General features: G+C 49.9%; 1 protein-coding gene across 1 annotated transcript; it reads right to left on the bottom strand.

Moving 5' to 3' along the window:
• Positions 1-12894: 12894 nt before the first annotated feature.
• Positions 12895-18837, bottom strand: SPR (sepiapterin reductase). Its single transcript, XM_068978481.1, has 3 exons — positions 18501-18837; positions 17627-17917; positions 12895-13651 (listed from the first exon to the last, which is right to left on the bottom strand). Exons 1-3 carry the CDS (start codon positions 18820-18822, stop codon positions 13461-13463), a joined length of 804 nt encoding a protein of 267 aa, XP_068834582.1. The 5' UTR covers positions 18823-18837; the 3' UTR covers positions 12895-13460.
• Positions 18838-20454: the final 1617 nt, after the last annotated feature.

The raw sequence follows: 20454 nt of genomic DNA, 5'->3' as shown, positions 1-20454 counted from the left end.
GGTAGGGAATCTAATTTGTGAACAAAAGGAAGTATCTTGGATTGGAAATCAAAGAGAAATATCAACTAATTTAAGTTGGTTTCTACAAATTGTTCACACAATATGAAGCTTAGGTAAGTTGCTTAATCTTTCAGTGCCAGTTTCCTTTTTTGAAATGGTAATATATCATAGAACTTGCTTTGAGTATATAAATGCAAAGCACATAAAATTGTGACCAGCACGTAGCAAGTATTTAGAATTATTAATAATATAATATAGACATTGTTTCCTTAAATTATGCATGAGATACAAAAAGACAACTGATGGTGTAATAACACTAAACTCTGTGCAAGTTTTTTTGCAGAAAATGTCCCAAACCATCCTAATTAAGCAGATGTTCCTGGGTGCCATGGCTATGGATGAATTCACGGGGAGGCTCTTACATGAAATTATTATGGAAGCTGATTTTAATAAAATGCATGGCTATATCTACATGGGAGCTGCTGACACAAGTGAAAGATTTAATGTTGTTGCTACAACGTTTACGGAGGATGAGCCAAGAGCTTTATACACACATTGTCATGCACATCTTGGGGATTTAATGGTGTTGAGGTTTGTTGGGATATGAAAGAACTCCACAGTGATCTCAGTACTGTCAATTCTTTGTATGACACTATTCATGCATCTCTGAAAAGCTGGCAAATTTTCAAAACATTTGTAAGTGGAGTGAAGGCATAACATACAGGAAGCTCCAAGGTTGCTGAAAACATCTTGGATTGTTGGTTGTGTCTGAGGGACTTTGCAGATTATTCAAACATGGGAAGTTCTATCAAGCTATTCTTGAAATGCACAGGTGGCTGGTAAGGTAAGGCAGACTCTGGTTTCCAAATTTGAATTCACCTTTGTTTACAAATTTTAACGAATTTTAAACAAAAGGATAAGCATTGCAGGCATTTTTTTTTTTCCCTAAAGAGCTTCCAAAGAAGCTATAGACATTTTTCTCTTTGCCATCAAAGTTAGAAGCAAAATTTTATGGTTTATCATCTGAAAGAAGTGATAACTATTTCAAAATCATTTGGGACAGAATAGAGAAATTATGCCAAAGAGTAATCCCTAACGATTTCAAAGTGGGAAAAAATTGTTTTAAGAGAAAAAAGTTTTCATGTTAATTCAGATAAAACATTTTCCCTACTACATAGAAAAGGTATAAGAAACCTTTATTTTGAATAAATAGTAGTCATATTGCTAAACTTTATTTTGAATAAATAGTAGTCATATTGCATAGTAGTCATTTTGTATTTTCAAAAACCTGTAATAGCTGGTTAATAAAATGAAAGAAATTTCAGAAACACTATCCTGTGGAACGGTATATTAAATAAAGCGAAACGTGTACAAGAATTTTCATTGTTCCTGCCTGCCATGCCCAGAGCTCCACACACCCTGACTGTCCTGGGTGAACTAGGGCCCTCCTCCTGGCCACAGCTGATTGGACTGCGATGGGCACCATAAGCTTGCCCGTCACCTTCGGGCTGGGCTCAAACAATGGGATACTCTCTCAGGCATTTGAGTTAAGTGACTTACAGTGAAATGACGCCTGGTAGTGGGCAGAGGGGCAGAGAGCATTGCAAACCAGGGAGCTGGGGATGGTGGAGGCCCTGCAGGCTGGGCCTCCGCGTGAGCCCAGGGAAGCCCAGCCCATGCAGAAAGGCCATCCTGGCTTCAGGCCAAAAGCCTGCTCTACTGAAGGTCGGGAGCGCAGCCCGTAGCGTGCAAGTGCTCTCCAACCCTGTCTGTCTCCCCGAGTCTTTGAGAGCAGTCCTTATATTGCCTCCTGTCCCCCTACAGTAATGTTTGCCAGACTGCCTGATAAATGGATTAATTAGGATCAGGGGACAGTTAGGAAATATCTGCTGGGTGACCGATGTGATGAGCATGGTAGATACAGCAGGAGAGGACTCTTGGCCTCTTACTGGATCTCCTGGAAGGTGGCTGAAGTATTGGTGGGGAGAGGCCTGAAGAAAACTGAGACAGCCTTGAGAAGTCCCAGTAGCCAGGCGCTGAGGACAGGGGCCTGTTGGTGTAGACAGTCATCCCTAGGAGAGCATCCCATGAGAGCCCAGTGCCTCCATCCCAGTGCTTCAAAGACTCCTGCCACCTGGCCTCACACACTCCCGACAGGCCTCGGGACACCCGGCCGGCTAGGGGTCCACGTCCTCACACACCACACCCCTCACTGCTGTGCCGTCCAGCGCTCACCAGAGCCAGCCCTGCTCAAGCCTCAGGGCCTCTTCTAACCTTACTTCTCCCAGGCAGCCTTCTCCACCTTTGGAGGCTTGGGCCTCCATTCACACTTGCATCTGTTAACTCAGGAGAGGCATGTGGCAGGAATTCAGGACTCCCCGGGGCGATAGCCACTGCCCTTGATTCCCACAGCAGGCTTTTAGGCCCTCCTCACCCCTCTTTTGCCTCATTCTGTGACCATTCTCCAGTGAGAGAGGAGAGCCACAAGAAGTCTTCTCGCTCATCCATGCCTGAGTTTCTGGTCCTCCTTCTCCCGAGTCCAGGAAGCCCGTGGTTTCAGCTGTTCTCTTTCATTCTGCCTCCACATAGGTACAGGGTGCTTCTCACCTCCACCCAACCCTGGGGACACCCCTGTGTCTCCCCCAGGCAGCCAACCACCCTTTAATGGCACATTACCGCTCAGGTGTGGTGAGCCCGCGATTCTTAGTAAGCTTGGCAGCTCTCCTGGAGACCCCTCTCTTTCTCAAGGGATCACAGACTTGGTCCCCTCAGTCACCGCCGAGTCTACCCGGCCCTTCCCACCCTGCTGCCCCCTGCCGCTCAGGCCTCAACCTTGCAGCTCCCTTTCCCCGTAGTCTGAGAGGCTGCTTCCAGGCCTTGACTAGTCTGATGTTCCCAGTGCTGTCACTGTGATGGGTGGAATTTCCGATTGCTTAGACATGAGCCACGAGAAAGGCCAGGACACGCCAAGCCAAGCTGCCTCTTGCTGCAGTGGAATCCCCATCTTACTGCCTTCAGTGCCATCTGCTCTTCCGCCAGGAAGCCTCCCCAGCTACTCTACATATAACTGCCCTGGATCTGCCAGTTCTCTTCCAGAGAAGTTTGAGGCTCACAAGTGATTTTGTAACGTGTTCAACTTTTGCCTATCTATTAGGCATTTGTAAATGTACAGAGTGGTGTGGTTATGTGCTTTCCCAATATTCAACAGATATTTCCTGATCACCTGCTACGTGCCAAGCATTGTACTTGGTGCTGAGGACAAAGCAGTGAGCAAAACGAAGCATGGTTGCCCTGCCATGGAGCTCACCTGGTAGCATGGTGGGTGAGGCAGAGCGGGCAACCAGGCCCTGACGGTGTGAATGGCGCTGAGTGGGGGCAGGAGGTTTTAGGAGCAACACAGCAAAAGCACACTATCAGAGATGCCAGCTGTTTCTTGTTCCACCCCAACCCTAATCCGAGGAATCTTTGGTCCAAAGAGCCATATTCTGTGTGAGCCACACAACCCCAGAATAAAGGAGATCCGACAAAACAGGCTTTTAGGTCAAGCTTGAGCAGGGAGTGGGACTGGCCAGGCGAAGCCGCTGGGCATGTGAGGGGTCAAGCAGACTTAACCACCACGAGAGGAGCAGGAGGGAGTCTCCTGGAGCTAAGAGTGTTTGTCCCCGTGTGGGCGAGACTTCCAGGGGGCTAGGCCCCACCACTGCGCTCACTGCAGCGTGAGCAAAGCAGTAGACACGTGAGAAAAAAAAATCAGAAGAGCTACATTTGGTATGAACAGTGTACATTTTTCCAACCCTCCTTCCTTCTTTTTATTTCTCAGTTTATTCTCTCTCTTATTAAATTTTCTTCTAATTGCCAAGGAAAGGAATTTTCATGACAGAAAAAATTTCAGTACACTATAAAGCAAAAAGAGCTATATAAAAATTCTTCAAAGTTCCACCACTCCGATATCATTATTGTAAAAATCTTGGTGCTATTGATTACAACTAATACTTGTTGAGCTCTTTCTAGATACAAGGCACTCAGACTTACCAGGCGTTATTTTATTTAGTCCTCGTGACACTAATAGGTGAGTATTCTTTGCAACTCAACCTGGCAGATAGAGGAGGACATTGAGACATGGTCTAAGTAGAAGACAGATTGCAACACGAATCAGGGCAGGTGACAAGCAAGCTGAGTGATAGGCGGTGTTCAATTTTTGTTGTACATATTTATGGTCTTAAAAAAAAGATCATAAACAAATATGGACTCCTGTTTCTCTTTACAAATATACTTTGAAGAAATTTTAAGTAAAATATAGTCATATTTAATGTACTTTATACAGGTCAAGTCATATATTTGTGCTGGAGAAAGTAAAAAACACAAGTGATTGTAACAAAGAAAACAAAAATCATCTGTGATCCTCCCACCCGAAAGACCACCGTTTACATTTAGAATCTATCCTCCATTCCTGGAATGAATTTAGAATTAGGGACATAGCTGCAGCTCCTAAATTAGGCAACATCACCCAGGGAGCCTTTTAATGAGCTGGGAAGCCACATGAGCACACACTGGAGGATGTGAGTTACGTTAGAAACCCTGAAGAACTCTTCTGTCTGATGGCAGATGAGTTTGTTACAGACTGAAAGGTTAAACATTGCACAAAGTCTTTACAGACACCCCGGTGCAGCGCAAGGGGAGCTGGACTTTCTCCCCAGTGAGGCATGAGCTGGACAAGTCATTTCCTGTCTGAGCCTCAGTTTCCTCATCTGTACAATGAGCTGCTACCTTTCGAAGAATGAGTGAATGCCAGCAGGGTTTCATTTCTGGGTTATCTGCTGCATTTTGGATGATTCCTGACACAGTTCCCACCCAGCTCTGGCACGAAAAACAAGAGGGCTGGTATTAATGAAAGAAGCCGGGGTCAGGGAACACCAAAGGCTTAAGGATGCCCAAAGGAGGGTGTGAGCACTATTTCCCTGGAGGGCTGGGCCAGCCAAGCCGATTAGGGCCCCAGAGCAGCTGTGGGCAGAGTGAGGCCACTGGGAGTGAGGGGATTCAAACGGCTCTTTCCCACCCTCTCCCCCACCAGCCTGCTCTGTGTAAAAATTCCAAACTCCCAATCAAACCCCCATCTCTTTCTTCTTTCATTCACCTGCCCATCTTCCTCTCCTCTTCTCTCCTTTTCTATCCAAACTCATAATTAATCGCTCAAGGCAAAAGTAATGAATGTTAATTGGCCATCTGTAGGAAGACTAATTAAAATCTACCACGCTGGGGTTTCAAACATACCTATAGCAACGGAGTGAATCGGGAATGAGGCGAGGAGGGACTGAGGTAACAGCTGAAAGACTGCAAAACACCATTGGGCTTAGGTGTGAGGGAACAACGCCAGAGAGGGGCCGAGACGCTGGAGAGAGGGAGAGGGGGAGAAACTTACTTGATTTCTTCTTACCAGTGCAGGGTCTCGCGTTTTGTGGCTTTCTGTTTTGCATTTAACAAACACATTTACACATTTCCTTCTCACTGGACGTGGTTTAAGGGGTGGCTGGAGTTTGTTGACACACAGTTTGTCGTTCCTCGGCTCCAGGCCTGAACACACCCCTTTTCCCAAGTACACTCACCCCATGTCAAAATCGCACACACACACACACACACACACACACACATCACACACTCCCACATATGCTGGCTGGTTAAATCTCTTGCACAACTTTGCACACGTTCAGGCTTGTCCTTTATACACAGGCACATTCAGTTATAACCTGAGAGCAACCCAGGGACACGTGGTGACACACAGTCACGTGTGATCATGTCTGCACACGGTTCTATGCATGTATGCTTCAAGCATGCAAACCAACGGTTATGCAGATATGAAAGTGGGTGTGCACTCACAGTAGTTTATACCTACACTCAAATTCACACAACTGTCTTCTAGATATGCACAGATAGATACCCAGGCGCACATTTGCATGCATATACTGTTATCTGGCAAGTTTTACATCAAAAGTTTTAGACACAGGTATACTATGATGACTTAGATGGTAAAGAATCTGTCTGCAATGCAGGAGACCCAGGTTCAATCCCTGGGTTAGGAAGATCCCCTGGAGAAGGGAATGGATACCCACTCCAGTTTTCCTGCCTGGAGAATCCCATGGACACAGGAGCCTGGCAAGCTATAGTTCACAGGGTCACAAAGAATCAGACACGACTGAGTGGCTGACATTTTTCTTGCATAAGCAGAGCCAAATATTAATACTAAGGGGGCAAACAGTGACCCATACATACCTGGCTGGGGGCCAGGGCAGGCCTATGTATGATTCATATGTATCCACATATGTGCATACAGAGACTCCGGCCCCAGGAAAGAACACACCCTGAATGATGACCACTCACCTTCGGGAGTTGGTGATGGACAGGGAGGCCTGGCGTGCTGCGATTCATGGGGTCGCAAAGAGTCAGATACGACTGAGCGACTGAACTGAACTGAACTGAACCTTCTCGGGAACACAGGGCTGGAGCCACAGATGCAAGCACTCAGGCCTCGTTCTCTTTCACTGCTTTGAGCAATGTAGGCACCTACAAACTGCCTAGAATGGCCCATCCAACCTTCGGGCAGAAAGGATGGTGGATCTTGGGAAGGAGGGAGAGAGGACTTGGGAGTCGGGACTGGCTTTGAGGAGGCAGGGCAGAGGTGGGGCTGCTGGCGAGTGGGATGGGTGGCAGGGCCTCTGGACTCTCCCCATCTTGATGGGGTCAGTTACGTGGGTGTGGGGAGGCTTCCACCTCTGGGCCTGGCACTGTGGAAAGAGCTCTGACCTGGGGCGGGGTGCCTTCCACCAGGGCTCCTATTTACTTAGACTAAGAAGGCTGCCCTCCTTTCTGAACAGATTCGGAGGACCCTTTCTTATGACTGTAAAATCCCTTTATGATAAGTGTAGATGAAAGCAGCAAGGAGTGCAAACACATGGAAAAGAACTTCCTGACACAAGGGCTAGGGCTAAGAACCTGGAAAGGGTCAGTGAAGAGAAGGGAGCCAGCCTCCCCTGCTGCTCACCAGAAAAAGGTAAGCACCCTGGGCCTTATACCCACACTCCCTGCTCAGGATCTGAGCTTCTCAGACCTCTATGGCCCAGAGTCAGTGTCCCAGCACATCCCTAGGCCCAGCGGGGAATCCACCTGGGAGAAGAGCCAGCCAGAGGAAGGCCACGGCTTTGGCGCTCCCAGAGGGAGCTGCAAGCTGAGTGCGTCCCCAGAGGCCAGGAGTCAGCCACCAAAGGGATCCCGGCTCTAGTAAAAGGCTGCGAAGAACCCTTGAGGTCCAGGAATGACAGACATACAGGAGGCCAACACTCATTACCACCTCTGTGGGATCCAGGGGGTTTGGCCACCCTTCCTCCCTACCGACAAGTGAGGACACCCAGCGGCTCCAATTGCCCGGGGCAACATGGCCCTAAGAGGCCAAACCAGGCCACAGGAGCCAAGTCTGGTACTAGGCCTCTCCGCGTGCAGGCCGGGAGGGAGTGGGCCTGCTTCCCTGGGTGTGGACTTCCTGGAGAGCCTCCGGGTCCTCGGGGATCTCCCTCTGCCAGGCTGAGGGCCTCTGCATTCTCTGGGAGGAATAGGCGCACACATGCACACACTCTCACACTCACACACACAACCCTACGACAGCTTCCACATTTGGAGCTGACAGATGTGCAAGGTAACAGCTCGGTGCCGCCTGTGCAGCTGAGGCCCCACGTCAGAGTGGGATTATTTCCAGCGAGGCTCAGGGCGGCTGCATGAGCGCAGGCCCGGGTGTGTGTGAGTGTGAGTGCGTGTGAGGGAAAGAGAGAGAGAGAGTGTGTGTGTGTATGTGGTTTCTCTTACTCTCTCTCCTTCCATCTAAATCTGTCTCACTATGTTGCAAATCTTTCTCTGTTTTCCTCCCTGTGTTTCTCTGTCTTCCTCTTCTGTCCTGTTCATGCTGTCTTAGCCATTCACCCGTGCCCTCTGAGTTTTATCGTCCTGACCTGGATGCTTCAGAGAGGAGAGAAGACGTGCCTCCCCTTGACTCCCTCACTTGGCCCTTCCCTTTCCTGTCACACCCAGCAGGCCCTGAGGACGGACTCTTAGAGAAAGACCATTTCGTCTCAGAGGACGATGCAGCTGTCCCTGCCCTGTGCACAGGGCTCCTGCCTGGGGGACAGGGTGGTGGAAGCTGGGGTGGTCATGAGGCTGAGAGCAGCTCCCTGCCTGACTCCTCACCTTGGTCACTGTCTTCAGGCTTGGCTCTCTTCTCCTACTGAGCCAGCTCACCCCGCTGCTCATCACTTATGTGCAGGCCTCCTTTGCTTTCCAAATGTTCTATCTCCCTCTTGTTATTCTCAACTTCCAGCATAAGCTCAGCCTACCATGGCCCTGGGCTGGCCCCAAATCTGGACTCACAATGACCCTGAACTTGGCCACATATTAATCCTTAATTCTGACCTAGACTAACCCCAACTCTTAAGCCTGACTCTGTCTCTTGAACTTCCCTTTCTTTGAGGGGTTAGCTCTTTTGATCTCTGCCAGTATCACCTGAGATTACAAGGTTCACAGCTCACTTTTTAAACTAATTAATTTTCACAGCTCACTTTTTGGTACTGTAGCACTGGAGTGGAGACATACCTGGACCCACTGAGTTGGAATCTGTAGTGAAGGAGGAACAATGGAGGAGCGATTTTTTTTTTTTTTTAACTTTCTTGGTGATTCTGACACAGGCCAGTCCTACCCATGTCCACAAAACACACATGAGGACTTGCGTTTAGGGATTCCAAGGGGGAATCCAAGGGGGTGGGGCTTAACCGCCACATAGGGAAGGTTGGGGTGGGTGGAGGCTTGTCTGCCAGGCACCAGTCATCACACCCAAGCCCTTTTAAATGCTTCACTATACACCGGGCAGTGGGCCACTATGGCACTCACTTGCTCACTCATTCATTCATCCATTCACTCCCTTATCCCATATCCATTCACTCATTTATCATCAAAGACTCAACATGGCCTCGAAGAATTAGGTCTGTGTAAGGTCTGTGGGATATACACAGCCCCTTGAAGCCTGGATCCCTGGGGTCAAACTGGGCCTTGGAAGCGCAGGACCTGACAGAAAAGGACTCCGCAGCAGCTGGACCAAGACCTGAACCAGAGTATGGACCAGACAGATTCCCGTGGCCCCAAGAGGAGGCACCAGGTCTTGAAAGTAGGACCCAGGCCTCTCTCTTCCCTTGCCCTGGGGTTGGGGACGGGGGACATGGGCCTGTGGGATAAGAGACCACTAGACAGCTTGCAGGCTGGTCAGCTGAGGAATTATCTGAGCCCCTGGAATCAGCTGGGTGTAGGCCTGAGAGGTGGATCCCTCAAAGGAGAAAGGAGGCTTCCTTTTCCCTTCCTTCCTTTTCCCAACCGCTTCCTGAAAGTCAAAGTTCAGGACCCTCTCAGCTCACCCTAGGGGCAGTTAGAGCTGTGGGGTTGGGTGAAATGGGAGACAGAGGGGAGGGGAGGGGAGTCCTGCTGGAGTAGGATAATTTGGGGTGGGAGTGGGGAGGTGGGCTTTACTTCAAGTCTGAGGGAATGTCCAGCATTTAGCCCTGCCTCCCAGCACTGCAGGCAGAAGACCTTGGGGCTGGGGCAGAGAAGCAACGACAGCTCAGTCTCTCCTCTGTCCAGCTACCCTCTAACCCCATGTTCAGTGACCCCAGAGGCTCACAGTGAATCCTCAGCTAACGTCCCCGCAAGCTGCCTGGTGTCTTCAGGCCCACCTCCCTCGCCGCTACCCCATCACTGTGTGATGCTGTGGGGATCCCACCTGGTGACTGGCAGTGCTTTCACCCCCATCCCTGCCACCGCACAGGACCCCGCTGAGGTTCCTGTGGTGAGGGCGCAAGGCTGGGCACTGGGAGCAGGAATTACTGCGCGCACGTTTGCACAGGAGGCCGTGTTCTGCAGGGAGAGGCTGGGCGAGAGGAGGCTGGAGGCAGCAACCCCGAGCCCAGCTCTGAGGTGAGACCCCAGGGAGAGCTGGTGGTACCCTGCCCCAGGAGTGGTCCTGAGGCCAGGTAGGAACAGCTGCTCACATCCAGCCTTGGCCAGTGGACTCAGGCACCAGCCTGTATTTTATTCAGGGGACGAAGGAGAGGAATTGGAGGGGGGAAGGGAGCTTCTGATCAACCCAACCCCCGCTGGTCATGCTCTAGGAGAGGTGGGTGCTGGGCTCCCTGGGGTGCGCCTGGACTATCCCCCTCCCCCGCTCCCACAGGCCAGCTGCTGGCCTCCAGCTCAGGCATATTAAACACAAAACCGAAAAACTACCAGCTCATTCAGGCCACAGACAAAGAGACCTTGTTTGTCTTTAGGCTAATCTGAGGCCCGCACGGCCAGCAGCTGAGCTCCAGGCACGTGCAGGCATGTACTGTGTGTGTGTTCGAGTGCGCTTGTGTGTGTGGTAGCCAAGGACAGGCCACGCACTCTGAGAACACACATGGCTGCCGCTGAGGTGGCAGGAAGGCTTCCCCGCCCCAGGGGTGCAGGACCTGGGGAGGCTGAGTCCAGCCCAAGAAGCAAGGCCTGGGAAATCCCTATGGTCAGAGCACAGGGATCAATACAGAGGCCAAGAGGACCCGCCGGCGAGAGTGATCCCGGCTCTTTCTGCCTCCCCAGCTCCCTGGGGGCCCCTGAGAGTCCAGAAAAGCACAGGCAGGGAGAAAGTTCTAGGGTTTCCAAGGTTCTTAAATCCCCCGGCTCCAAGCTGAGAGAGGACATGTCAGGCGCGGGAGTGTGTTGCCACCTTGTGGGGACATATGGTACTTCTCCCTAAGTCTTGGTCAACCAGCTTCCTGGGGAGGGAGACAGCCCCACCCGACATCATACATTTTGCTGGTGCCGACTGCCCTTACAATCCCTTGGGAGCAAGAGGCCAGGTGAGGAGATCTGTCCCACACTCACCAGACAGAAGTAGCCTAGGCTGGCCCAGCCCCACCCACAGAGGCCAATCTGAGAACTGCAGATGCAGCCTGACCACATTTGAAGCACCTTGGAGAAAAGTTTGCAGGAAAGAATCTTAAAGCTCATCTGTTCTAAGGAAACTGAAGCCCAGAGACAAGCCCCTGCCCAGGGCCCACAGCATCTCTATCACAGAGGGAAGCGAGACGGAGGATTCGACTCCAAGCCTCAAGCATTTTCCTGCCTCATGGCTCCCACGGTAAAGCGTCTGCCTGCAGTGCAGGAGACCCGGGTTCGATTCCTGGGTTGGGAAGGTCCCCTGGAGAAGGAAATGGCAATCCACTCCAGCACTCTTGCCTGGAAAATCCCATGGATGGAGGAGCCTGATAGGCTACAGTCCATGGGGTCTCAAAGAGTCGGACATGACTGAGCGACTTCACTGGTGAATCCAGGACAAGCTGTCCAGACAGAACCCCAGCCCAAGAGGCCGGGGTTACAGGGGCTGCGGTGAGGGGCTCTCGCCATAGGTCAGCAAGGGAATGGGCGTCTGAGCCACACGGAGATGAGTATACGGGGTGCTCTGGATCTTGATTCTGTTACTGCTAGTTGCTCAATTTGTGTCCGACTCTTTGTGACCCCATGGACTGTAGCCTGGCCAGGCTCCTCTGTCCATAGAATTCTCCAAGCAAGAATACTGGAATGGGTTGCCATTTCCTTCTCCAGGGTATCTTTCTGATCCAGGGGTAGAACCCAGGTGGCTTCTTCATTGGGGACCCATCAGGGACACCCCATCTTGATATTAAAAGGCAATAAATAATATCAGCTTCTGCGGGCACTTAGTGCAGTGCCAGCACTGTGCTGAACAGTTACAAACATCAGGTCATTTAATACTCATGATGCCCCTTTGAGGGAGGCACCATTATAATCCGCTTTTTTCAGATAGGGAAACTGAAATAAGAGGAGTAGCCTGCCCCGGGTGGCAGAGCAGGGGTGAGCACAGGGCCTTTGACTCCACTGAGGGCAAAGGCTCTGCTGGGTGAAGAAAGCGCATGAGTTACTCCCTCCCTCTTAGGGAACCCAGCAGGGCTGCCAGCTCTAGCTCAGGGCCTGCCTCCACAGGGACCCGTGCTGCCTCTGGTTCCCCAGGAGGCATGGCTTCAGTGCGCCCTCTGCTGTGCACAAGGAGGAACATAAGAGAGCTGTCCAGCAATCAGAGGCAGGGCTGAGGCCCGAGATGGCTGGCAGGAACCATGGTCTCTCTGACCAAATAAGGAACAGGAACAAAGGACTGGCTGGCTGTAGACCACCACCACTACAGAGCTCTCAGCCTAGCCCACACCTACTGATCTGCAGAAGGAGCGCACCCTTGGTTTCTCAGGGTTTTTCCCTCTTAGAATCTTGTCTACCTCCCACAAAGGCATGTTGGTCCTATGTCCAACCCTCTGAGGATCAGGTCCGTGGGGCAGATAAATGTTATCAGGAGGACCCACAACAGGTCCCCTGAAGATCTGGGATCCATCCAGAGCATTCCCATGTGGGTAAAGGGCAGAGTTGGGAGTCTGAGAGCCAGGGAAACCACCCTTCCCCAAGGGCGGGGAAGCTCCAAGCCAGGCCCGAAAGGCTGGCTACTCTTTGAATAGGTCAAGGGCGAGGAAAGGGCATAAGACTGGGGTAAGAATAGGCAAAGGCATAATGGAGGCACAGGTATCTGGGCAGGCCACCTAGGACAACTTTGTTTGAACCTGGGTTTGCTACTGAGTGGGGCTCTGTGAGAAGAGGCAGACAGCCCCAAGACACCCCAGGACATGAGGGCAACACCCCAAGTTTGGATTAACTGCCTCAGGAACACCCCTTGAGTTGAGGAAACCAGGAAATTAGTCATAGGACCTGTATCAGAAGAGAAAGCAGGTATTAATAAAGGACAATCCACATTTTATTTGTATCTGCCTTTAACATGTACAGAAACTCTCAGGCTCCTTTCCCCCATCTGGTGGATAGATGGCAGATGCTGGAGGGAGGAAGCATCAGAATGAGGACGCAGAGTTCAAGTGAAGGTCTTGCTACCCTGGCAAAGAGCATCCCTGTGGGCTGGGACTTTGCTGTCCTCCTATCCCTCCAGGCCATCTGTCAGTTTACATGGGTCCTCCTGTTTGACACTAGCTCATCCCTCCTTCCCCATGGACCGGTCATGGGCCAGAGACCCAGCCTCCTTTTCTCAGTGTTTTTAGCTTCCTGTCCTAGTTTTCCCATCCCTAAAATTCTATTTCTAGGGAGAAAGAACACCAACAGCCATAACTCGTCTCTCCCAAGTCCACTCCTAATACAGATAACTGAAAACTGGGGACTCCAGCCACCCAGGGCCCTCACAGGTGGTTGGATCTGCGGGCAGGGCAGTAAGCATGAGTGCTTATCTGTGTAAGGCAGGGTTGGCAGCGCCACTGTGGCAGCATGTAGGGAGGCACAGGGCTCCTGGGTGTGCCTGTAAGAGGGGGAAGAAAGCCTCTAAAACCAAGGGCATGGTCTTATTCATCGTAGAAGTCAATATGGGCTCCAGACTTGAACTTGTCATTCTGCAGCAAGCTCAGAAGTTTCTGGGCTGATATCTTGCAATCCACAAGCTCCCCCTTTCTCTTCAGCTCCTGCAGGCTTTTTCGCAAGTCTGGGTCCACAGAGGTCTCCCGGGCTAACTGCTGCATGTCAGTGTCCAGGGGACCTAGGGGATGAAGAGCAGAAGATGAGGGGACATGGCTAAGGCAGGGGCCCCTGATGTATGTGTGGAGTTGGGTGGAGTCAGGTCTGGCCAGAGGCAACACCTCATCTTAGCTGACATGTGGTCAGCATCACCAAAGGCTCCACACTGTCACTATCGAGCTCCAGGCTCATCCAAAGTTCACTGAACACGGTCCCCTTAGACTACCAAATCCACAGATTCACACTACCCCATCACTCCTCCTCAAAGTCCCAGAGCAGAGAGAGACATTCTCCTCCCTGTCGGAGGAGAGTGAAGTGAGCAACCAACTTCTCAAGGGCTCCCGAGCCAGCCCACTCCAGCACCAGATCAACTCCCACGGCCCTAGGTGGCTCCCTGTCATTCCCAAAAAGTCTACAAACAATAAATGCTGGAGAGGCTGTGGAGAAAAGGGAACGCTCTGCACTGTTGGTGGGAATGTCAATTGATACAGCCACTATGGAAGACGGTGTGGAGATTCCTTAAAAAACTAGGAATAAAACCACCATATGACCCAGAAATCCCACTCCTAGCTTGGTTTCCTACCCTGAGGAAACCAAAATTGAAAAAGACACATGCATCCCATTGTTCATTGCAGCACTATTTACAATAGCTAGAACATCGAAGCAACCTAGGTGTCCATCAACAGATGAACGGATAAAGAAGTTGTGGTACAGATACACAATGGAATATTACTCAGCCATAAAAAGGGATGCATTTGAGTCAGTTCTAATGAGGTGGATGAACCTAGAGCCTATCATACAGAGTGAAGTAAGTCAGAAAGAGAAAAACAAATATCGTATAATAATGCATATGTACGGAATCTAGAAAAACGGTACTGAAGAATTTATTTGCAGGGCAGCAATGGAGAAACAGACACAGAGAATAGATTTATGGACATGGGGAGAGGGGAGGAGAGGGTGAGATGTATGGAGAGAGTAACATGGAAACTTACATTACCATATGTAAAACATATAACTGATGGGAATTTGCTCTATGGCTCAGGGAACTCAAACAGGGGCTCTGTATCAACCTAGAGGGGTGGGATGGGGAGGGAAATGGGAGAAGGGTTCAAGAGGGAGGGGATATGTATATCTATGGCTGATTCATGTTGACATCTGGCAGAAAACAACAAAATTCTGTAATTATCCTTCAATTAAAATTAATGAAAAGAAAGAAATGATAGCTGACAACTTCTCAAATCTCTGAGATTTGTACATCTAAGCTTATGAAGCTATTACTTCAACTCCAAATCATCTTCTCCAAGACATCAGGACTAGATGGTTTCACTGGTAAACTGTGTCTATTTTTTATGCCAATACCACACTAGTTTGATTACTGTGGCTTTGTAATATAGTTTGAAATCAAGGAACATGATGCTGGGGATCTTTGTTCTTCTTTCTCAAGACTGCTTTGGCTATTGAGAATTTTCTATGGTTCTATATATATTTTAGAATTGCTTGTTCTATTTCTGTGAAAAATGCCACCAGAAATTTGATAGAGATTGCATTAAATCTGTAGATTGGGTTGGATAGTATTGACATTTTAACAATATTAATTCATCCAATCCACAAACATGGCATCTTTCCATTTTATATCTTCTTGAGATTCTTTCAGCAGTGTCTTATAGTTTTTGGTGTCCAAGTCTTTTATCTCCTTCATTAAATTTGTTCCTCGGTATTTTATTCTTTTTGATGCAGTTGTAAATGGGACTGTTAATTTCTTTTCCTGATACTTCATTATTAGTGTATAGAAATGTAACTGATTTTTCACATTGTTTTCTCTAAGATGATCATACAAGTTTTATCTTTTGTTATTGTGGTGTATTACACTGATTTATTTGCAGATGTTGAACCATCCTTGCATCCCTCGGATAAATCCCACTTGATCATGGTATACAATCTTCTTAAAGTATTTTTGAATTTGGCTCACTAACAATTTTGCTGAGGATTTCTGCATCTCTGCTCATCAAGGATTTTGGCCTATAATTTTCCTTCCTTGTAGTGTCCTTGTCTGATTTTAGTATGAGGATAAATTTAGCTTCAAAAAGTGAGTTTGGAGAGTGTTCCCACCTTTACATCCACTTATCCAGAGTGCCTTCCACCTGCTGATATGGAAGCAGCCCTCAAGATCAATGTCCAGTTTAGCTGCCTCCAAAAAAGCCATCCCTGGTCACACCACCAGAAAGTGCTTCCTTCTTGAACTCTTACAAGTTCACTGTTCTTATTTTTTAAAAGTATTTATTTATTTATTTGGCTGTGTTGGGTCTTAGTTGTGGCATGTGGATTTTCAACCTCCATTGCAGCTGCTAGATCTTTTAGTGGTGACATGCAGGATCTTTCAGTGGTGACATGCAGGATCTTTCAGTGGTGACATGCAGGACCTTTCAGTGGTGACATGCAGGATCTTTCAGTAGTGACATGCAGGATCTTTTAGTGGTGACATGCAGGATCTTTCAGTGGTGACATGCAGGATCTTTTAGTGGTGACAGGTGTGATCTTTAGTTGCTACATGTGAATTCTCAGTTGTGGTATGTAGTACCTAGTTCCTGAACCAGGATCAAACCCAGGCCCCCTGCATTGGGAGCACGGAGTCTTAGCCACTGAACTACCAGAGAAATCCCTGTAAGTACTTTCTCACCTGGGGAACCACAGCACCCCAGAATTTGGAGTTAATGGACCTCATGGGCAGAAAATCAAGGAATCTTGGACTTCAAAGAACCACCCTCCTGATCCTCAAATATCTTTCAATCAAATATCGGTGCATCCCCAGTAAGAAGGGATTTGCTCCCTTTCCAAACAGCCCATTCCATCTTTGGACACCTGTTAGGACATTCTTCCAGAGACGGAGACTTAAACAAAAACCCAACTGGTCTCAGCCTTCATTCCTCAGAGCCCCACAAAAAAGTTCAACTTTCTCACAATGTCCACGGCAAGCTCCCTGAGACATAAACCAGTCATGTGGTATTCTGGAGTTTGTTCTGCTCCTGACTATGGTTTCCATTTGCTCTCTGTTGACTGAGTCTGAGGCTGAGCTCAGGGTGGGTGCTACGTTGAATGTCAGCTGCAAGAATAACTGTATATATTTGGGAGGAAGGCAGGGAGGACAGGCCAACTGTCACAAGGCACCCCCCTCCTTTAAATTTCATGAGAATGGGGCTCTATCTTATTTATCACAGCATCCCCCAGTGTTCCAGCACAGTTCAATAATGTCTGTTTGCTCTGCATTCAGCTAACATTCACTGCAGACTGGCTTAGTGGAGTGCTTTGCAAGAAGCTGGGGACAGAAAGATGAATAGTGCATAATCCCTGCCTTCAAGGCTTTCCTATGCAGAGAGAGATGTATACACATTAAGATAATACAGTATGATAAGTCCTATTTAACAAACGTGAATGAGATGGCTGGATGGCATCAGCGACCTGAAGGACATGAGTTTGGGTGAATTCCGGGAGTTGGTGATGGACAGGGAGGCCTGGCATGCTGCGACTCATGGGGTGGCAAAGAGTCAGACACGACTGAGCGACTGAACTCAACAATTAGATAGTCCTTCACAGTCTGGGATCACTTCCACAAGTTTGACCTCATTCAGTCCTACAAATGGCCCTGTGAAACAGGTAACATCTTTTCCATTTCACGTGAAGAAATGAGGCACAGGCCTGGAATTCAAATCCTAAAATCCTAACCATCTCTCACACTCTAATATCACAGACTTCCTGTCCCCACCCTCAAGTCCAGGCAGCTCCCCACTCTCAGTCCATATCCACTAATTACAGCTTCCTGCCGCCACCAGCCCTAACTTCCTGGGAACCTGTATTTCCCTTAAGGAGTGATGGGTCATGATTCAAGGACAACATCCTCTCTGGGGCCTTTCCTGCAGGAGACAGAGAAGGCTCCTAGCCCAGTTCCTGAAGGGTAAGCAGCCAGTTCTGAGAACATGGATGGCAGTAAAGCCTCACCTACCTGGGGCATAGCTCAGCACCCTCACACTAGGCTCTTCTGCCGCCAGGACCTGGAACATCATGTTACGCGCAGCCTTGCCAGCGCAGTACAGTGCCCAGCCCTTGAAGGGCTGCAGGGCACAGATGGACGAGATGTTAACCACAGTCCTGCTGAGGCCAGGACTGTCCGGGAAGGCCTTCAGGATACTGGAAGTCAGGCAGAGTGTGGAAGTCAAGTTCAGAGTCCAGTAGTTGTTCACTTCAGTTGGGTCAGCCAGGTCCAACCAACGTTTGGATACATCTCCAAGAGTGCCTGAAAAACCAGATCTTACGAATTACCCAGTGCAAGGCGGGTTTTTCGCTTCTCCCAGCCCTTTTCAAATTCATTGAGACACCCGCTTCCCAACCACACCTAAAGAAGGAGTCTCTCTAGGGCTTCTGAAGATGCCTCCCTCTTCCCAGCCCTGCAGACTGACATATCTGGGGAATCCCCTTACCCGAAGCTTCAAACTGAGAAGGGGCATGCTCTGCTCTGGGGCTGGGTTCAGGGCCATCTGGATAAGTGGGGGAAATTTACAACTGCGGGCGGACTCCATGCCCTAATTCAGGTCTCCGCCAGAGGGCGCCGAACAAGAGGATCAGAAAAGTACCACAGGCATTCTGGAACAAATGGCGCTGAAACAGGAAGGGGAGCGAGGGGGCGAGAAAGGGGGACAATGAGCCGCCCAGACAACACTAGATCTTCCTCCACACCTCGCTTAAACTAGGACTTCCAGGCGTCTTTGCTGACTCCTAGGAGTCACCTTTAAAGTTCCAAGAAGCGAGGGGGATGAAAGGGAAAACAGAACGGGACGCCAAGCAGTATTCGAAGCGCTCACGGCCAACGGGCGTCTTACCTGCATTGTTGATGAGCAGCACTCGCTGCAGGCCTTCGGGCCTGGGGAGGTCGCACACAGCACCGAGCAGTTGCTGCAAGCCGGTCTCGGCGCCCAGGTCGGCGGGCACCCGCACGATGCGCAGACCTGGCCGCTCGGCGCCCAGCTCGGCCTCCAGCTGCCGCAGGGCCTCGTCATTGCGGGCGCTTAGGACCAGCACGGAGCCGGGCGACAGCAGCGGGGCCAGGAGCTGGGCCAGCGTCCGTCCGAAGCCCCGGGAAGCCCCAGTCAGCACGCATAAGGTGCGCCCCAGGCCGCCCACCTTGCCGACGCTGCCCTCCATGCCTCCTATCTGCGAGCTGGAGCCGCTACCGTGACCCGGCAGGGGGCGGGGCGGCCGCGGAGGGAGGAGGAGGCAGCGCCCGGCGAGGGCGGGAGCCTAAGGAGAGCGCCGGGCCGCCTTTCCTAGGCCGCAGGCGGTGAAAGTGGAGGCGACTGCAAAATTAAAGCGCGAAGAGACTAAATCCGAGGCAGAATCCCCACAGGAAATCTTAGCCCAGTGCGGACCGCGGGCCTCATCCTTTGCCCTGCAAATCCATCAGTGCCCCTATGGAACTCATTCTCCTCCCGAGTTCAGACCTAACTTCCTTGTGGAAGTGATTGTTAGTCGCTCAGTCGTGCACGACTCTTTGCGACCCCATCGACTGCAGCCCACCAGGCTCCTCTGGCCATGAGATTTTCCAGGCAAGAATACTGGAGTGGGTTGCCATTTCCTTCTCTGGGGGAATCTTCCCAACCCAGGGATCGAACCCAGGTCTCCTGCGCTGCAGGCAGATTCTTTTACCGACTGAGCTACACGGGAAGCCCAGCTTAAGGGATTACCTCCAGGTTAAGCCATCTTGCTTCTTGCTAGACACCTCTGCACGTGCCACAGTGTAGGGACTAGGGTCCCTACTAATGCTTTAGCCATGTGATCCGGGAAACAAACTCACTCAGAAGGACAATGCAGATAGCGGAGTCCAGTTTATTACACCGGTGGGCCCAAGGCAGAGTCTCCTCTTAGCCAAGGACCCTGACCAACATTTGTGAAAATCTTTTATACCCTGTGTGTATGTGTCCGAACCCACCACCCCAATTTCCTTGAGACTTACATAAAATAAAGGAAGGGTAAATGTAACCACAATAACCCCATTATTCAAATGTTATCGGGTGTTAGGTGTTCAAACAGTTAATAATCAGTAAGCCTGCCGTTACACTCCGATAGATACAGAAAGAACTTATGACCTGTCCAGAGGCAGGGGTGATTAGAGTATGTTTTCTCTCAGGCGATGAGTAACCTGGATGTGATCTTCAAGTTTCCCCTGTCTGGAGGGGGTCTTATCCTTCTACTGTAGTTTCCATAGGCACTAAGCACAGAGTCCAGAGTCCGTTGGAGAGGTGGCCGAGCATGATCAGCATGAACAGGCCTAAGATGGGGTCCAGGCCCTATGAATTCCTTTTCACTATAGGGGAAACTCGCCACCCCAGAACAGCCTCTGGGGGAACAGAGTCTTCTCTCTGCTGTGTTCACACAGATTCCCCTTGCCTCTCTGAGATTTCTCACTCCTTCTGTCCCTAAAGTCTTGTGTTCGCTGGGATCCTGCACCCACTCATGCCACACTCTTCCTCGTAGGCAATTCCATCCACTCCCACATTCAGCTTTTCAGAAGTGACCAGGCCTGTGCTTAGAAAACCCACATTTCTGGCTATTTTTTCACAGAGAGGTCTCAACTTAAAAAAAATATTTACAACTTATAAGTTCTATTTTATTTGGTGGGAATTTTTAGGACTTCGAGCCAAGGAGATAGCATTTCAAGAAACCCTGAAAGAACTCCAAAGAGGCAAGGAGAGGTACCAGGTTATATAGAAGTTTTGCAACAAATGGCAGGTCATCTGAACATCAAAAGATTATTGTTAAAGAAAACCAGATGACCCA

The sequence above is a fragment of the Capricornis sumatraensis genome, chromosome 1 (assembly GCF_032405125.1).
Source record: "Capricornis sumatraensis isolate serow.1 chromosome 1, serow.2, whole genome shotgun sequence".
Lineage (NCBI taxonomy): Eukaryota > Metazoa > Chordata > Mammalia > Artiodactyla > Bovidae > Capricornis > Capricornis sumatraensis.
The sequence above is the reverse complement of the archived record's forward strand: the minus strand, read 5'-3'. Positions and strand labels throughout refer to the sequence as shown.